We start from the raw sequence: 5,032 nt of genomic DNA, 5'->3' as shown, positions 1-5,032 counted from the left end.
GGAACAACTTTGAAATCTGATGTTTGAGAAACAGGGATGAGCGTCTAATTCTGCCGTGAGACTGAGAGCTTGTTGCACACCATACTATTTTCATTAACAGCTGAATATTAGTAGGCTATGGCTGGCAGGCCAATTATTGGCAAAATATCTGATATAATTGGTCGAAAGACCAATTAGTGGCAAAATATCTGATATAATTGGTCGAAAGACCAATTAGTGGCAAAAGACCTGAATGTTTTATTTGACCTTTGTTTGGACAGGGAGTCAATGCTGAGACAGAGGTATATATATATATATATATATATGTTTAGATGAGCCCTGTATAGCACCACAATACACAGGGAAAGAATGCAATAGACAGGCATTAATTAGAAGCATAGTGTTGATAATTGTCGCCTGCTTTTCCCGACTATTAACAAGTCACATTCTTGTCTCTATCAACTAATAACTGAAATATACAGTAAGTTTGACTTTTTTTCCCCAAAAATAAAATAAAAACTGAAATGAGATGCAAATTTCCTCCCCTGTCATCATGAGTGACCCAAGGGTCAAACATAACCTTGAGTTAACTGAACAATAAGAAGTCACAAATGCTCATGTACAGCTTACACAGAACAAAGAAGGAAACACACCGGTTCTTAGAATGTCTCTGTGATTGGATGACTGAGGTATTCACTGACCTTACACAACCACGGCAATACAATCAGGTCATCTTACATTTCCATCGCTTGGCAGACGATCTCATCCAGAGCGACATACAGGATCAATTAGGGTTAAGTGCCTTGCTCAAGGGTAGATTGCCTGATTTTTCACCTAGCCTGCTCGGGGATTCATACCTGCGACCTTTCGGTTACTTAACTGCTAGGCTACCTGCCACCATTTTCACAACCAACGATCTGCCTTGAAATGCCTTCCAGATGCATTCTGACAAATGTAATGGTACGCAAGATACTGCATCGAAACTACTGATCCAGTCTATAGTAATCAAGTGCTGATGACAGAATCCAGACATCTGAATGCCCAACACTCTTCTCTAGTTCCAACCATATTCATTTTATTAATGTATTTTACCTTTATTTTACACATTCTCATTTCCAGAAATGATCTGGGGAATAGTTACAGGGGAGAGGAGGGTGGATGAAATGAGCCAATTGGAAGCTGGGGTTGATTAGGTGGCCATAATGGAATGAGGGCCAGATTGGGAATTTTACCAGAATACCGAGGTTGTCACCGCTACTGTTACGATAAGTGCCATGGGATCTTTAGTGACCACGGAGAGTCAGGACATCAGTTTAACGTCCCATCCGAAGGACGGCACCCTACATAGGGCAGTGTCCCCAATCACTGCCCTGGGGCGTTGGGATATTTTTTTTTACTGGCCTTCCAACACCACTTCCAGCAGCATCTGGTCTCCCATCCAGATAACAACCAGGACCAACCCTGCTTAGCTTCAGAGGCAATAGAGATCCTATTCAATTGTTAGCGTTCTAATTCCTAATTATATGGTTCCAAACCTTACACACAGGAAATGGCGAGTTCAGAAGAGGACGTTTCCTCCAATGTTTCTTGCAAGGCTCTCTGTTACCATGACCACAAAGAAGCTCTACTAATTAATAAGTGAATGCTCACCTGTCACAAATACTATTCTCATGCATTTTAGTGTGTGTGTATACACATGTCAGATGGGACACTGTTCAATGACTAGTTCATTCCGGTTCTGTAATTGTATGTGTGTCTAATGTGTGAGGGCTTAATGAGCATTTGCTCTCATGTATGGTTCTGTGGCGAACTGGGAATTTGTGTGTATGTAATATGTTTTGTATGTGGGCCAAATGAGGAAGTTCCGGGGTGGGCAATACGTTCATTCATGATTCTGGTTGGTGAAGGCTGTGTGTGTGTATGTGTGTGTGTTTCTGCACCCTTTAAGAGCAGGTGACGGTCAAGGAGAGAGGCTAGAAGTGTTGTACTCAGTGTTCCACAGAGACAAGATGCTTCCTGCCACTGCGACTATGATGATGGTGATGTTCACCTTGGTTATTTTGGGATGTGTGGAGTTCCAAGGGGTGATGACCTCTGACTCTGGGGTGTACAGAATGTCCATGACTGACGACAACAACAGACACACCACCAGACAGCGACAGCATCCTCAGGTAAGCATAAACCTACACCCAAAATGACCTCTAAAGTAGTAGTGTTGGCTATAGGGATCTTGAAAGAAATAGGCAAAATGTAGCGAAATACATCTTTATGTCAATTAGATAATAAAGTAGGCCTACTAAGAGATGGCTATTTGATAGCCTATATTATTGCTATTTAAAGTGACAATCACTTTTTAGCAACCAGACCAAATTCACATAGAAATGTGCGTTATAGTGAAAGCAAGTCTAAGAAGCTGTGGATATGTTCTATATGCACTATTTCTATACTTCCCTTCTTAAGTTTTGTTTTTGCGTCTTTTACTTTTGGTTTTGTACACCAGCTTCAAACAGCTGAAAATACAACATGTTTGGTTATGGAAAATATATTTCACAGCGGTTTAGATGGTAGAATGATTCTCTACACTACACTAGCTTATTTTGTCACATAAACTGAACTTAGGCAAACTATTAGAGTTTTAGCAACCAGGAAATGGCAGAGCGATTTCTGCATAGTGCATCTTAAATAATTATTATTTTCATAGTAAACTTCATTTAAAAAAAAAAGTAAATAATTGCAGCTCATAGTGCTGAATGAGCACTTACAAGAAGCATAAAGTAAGTAATACAAGCAGAGAAAACAGGAAAACGTAGGCTTAACCCCCTAGAGTCACCCCCCGTGGAGATTTAATTAGCATAACAAAATAAAAATTCTAAATCAGTCCGTTAAAGCTATCTGTTTGCATGGACTGCGTTTCAATCCAATGCATCCACCTATGTCTTCCTTTCGCATCTGCAGTGGAAGGTGGCACAGCTGCAGAGATGTTTGTCAGACCAGGAGACATATAGTATACTGAAATTTAGTGCCAAAAAAAAGGGGTTAAATATGGGTCAATACATTTTTTAAAATCTGATCTTTCTTGTATTGTATCTCTCAGATATTGGACAGACACTTCAAAACATACTCCCTTTTGACCATCTGTTTAACCATGTATGAATCTATTATTCAATGCATTTCTATGGGCTAATTGTGGAAAGATCAAATTCAATGTTTCCTCAAATACTTAAACAATATGTTTGGGTGATACTTATTGGGGCCCTAAAATTCTAAATGAAATAGCTAAATGATCCTTCGTATGACCATCTTAAATGTTCTACTAATTTAAATGAATTCTTTATAATGGACAGAAAAGGCTAGCCTATGTCTTTCTTGTGTGCTCTATCCTGTTCTGATAGGCTATCAGTCTGACAATGATGCACACCATGAATTAAAACACAATCTGGCCTTAATGGCCACATGTAAAAAATATATATTTTACATTTTATTCACACACAAAAAAATTAAAGGGGTGAAATATTTCATGTGTTTTTCTGCGTTTTGCTTTTCAGACGAACAATGAAATACTACGGAGTCTCGAGGTGGATGATTTCAAAATCAACGTAGCACCAACCAGCGGAAAAGTCAGCTCAGCACCTACCATGGTCCGACTCTCCCCGCCACCGGTCAAACCTTCACACCTTCACGCCAACCTCCCACTGCGCTTCGGCCGGGACTCCCAACCTGACGACACGCACTCACCCAAATCCACCCTCAATTTACCACAACGGTTTGGAAGAGCACAGGGGTCTGTTGCAACATTTATGACCTCATGTATTGAATGTCCCCGGATCGGGACAGTGCCCTCTGCCACCTTGCCACCGAGGTTCAGCAGGAATGAGTTCTACCACAAGTATCCTTTCCGAGCCATGGCCTTTTACTCACGCATGTTTGAACCCGTGCCAAATGTGAACATTAGGTAGGCCTACATTTACATATAATGCAGACTGGGCTCATAGACTAGACATAACATAGTAAGAGTAAATCTACTTACTACTCTTTACCTACTTTGCAACTACTTAGCTTGTTAGTTTACCCTTCCCCTAATCCTAACCTTAACCCTTTAACCTAACTCCTAACCCCAACCTTAACCCTTTAACCTAACTCCTAACCCTTACCTTAACCCTAACCTTAACACCTAACTCTAACAAATTGGAATTCATAACATATCATACACTTTGCAAATTTGTAACATATTGTACGTTTTGCAAATTCACAACATATTGTACGAATTGCAATTCATAACATATTGAAAACGTTATCCATTTAGCTAATGTTAGCATTTGCCACCTAGCCATCCCTAGCTAACATTAGCCACAACAACTTGGAATTAGTAACATTTCATACATTTTGCAAATTTGTGACATATTTTACATTTTGCAAATTTGTAACATATGATATGAAATGGATGATGGACATCCACAAATGAATACATACCATATGAAACGTAACATAGTAAATGCAGTGTCTCAGAATAATACAAAATGCTTTGAGACCACGTTGCATAATGATGTTTTTGTTGCATGTTTAACATAAGGTATAATGACTGACTATAAAAAATAGTAGCCGATGGAAAAAAGATTAGATACAATATTGACTTTTGGATGGGGCAATATGACTTATAAGCCTATGATTTCAAAATGTAAATATATTTTCATTCTTCCGGCATCAAGACTATTATAATATGATTTTGGCTCAGAGGAAGAAGAAACTCTAACCCCTAGCTGAAGTTAGCAACAACAAATTGGAATTCATAACATATTGTGAAGAGGTCGAAGTTGGATTTACTCTTTTGAACTTTAAATGACTTCTGACACCACAGAATAGCGTGCTGTTTCCACAACGTGGCTTGTGGCTTTCCCTCATATTTATCTAATAGCCTATGTAATGTATGAATATTGTTAAGTTGGTGCCATATTGTTACTTAATCATGTAAAGCACAGATTAAAATGACTATACCGAGGTCCTGAATGTGGTCTACCAAATGTCAACTTCTCAAAGTTCCACTTCTTGAAACAGC

The 5,032-nt window shown here is 39.1% G+C and overlaps 1 protein-coding gene across 1 annotated transcript; it reads left to right on the top strand.

Moving 5' to 3' along the window:
* Positions 1–1,927: 1,927 nt before the first annotated feature.
* Positions 1,928–3,931, top strand: LOC139401072 (uncharacterized; the record flags this gene model as incomplete). The annotated part of the gene is made up of 2 exons (XM_071145578.1): positions 1,928–2,150; positions 3,525–3,931. Coding segments are annotated over 2 exons (630 nt in total), but the record flags the coding sequence as incomplete, so codon positions are not given.
* Between the last annotated feature and the right edge of the window lie 1,101 nt (positions 3,932–5,032).

Source organism: Oncorhynchus clarkii, unplaced genomic scaffold (assembly GCF_045791955.1).
Source record: "Oncorhynchus clarkii lewisi isolate Uvic-CL-2024 unplaced genomic scaffold, UVic_Ocla_1.0 unplaced_contig_7334_pilon_pilon, whole genome shotgun sequence".
NCBI lineage: Eukaryota > Metazoa > Chordata > Actinopteri > Salmoniformes > Salmonidae > Oncorhynchus > Oncorhynchus clarkii.
Note: the sequence above shows the minus strand (reverse complement) of the source record. Positions and strands in the feature narration are given on the sequence as shown.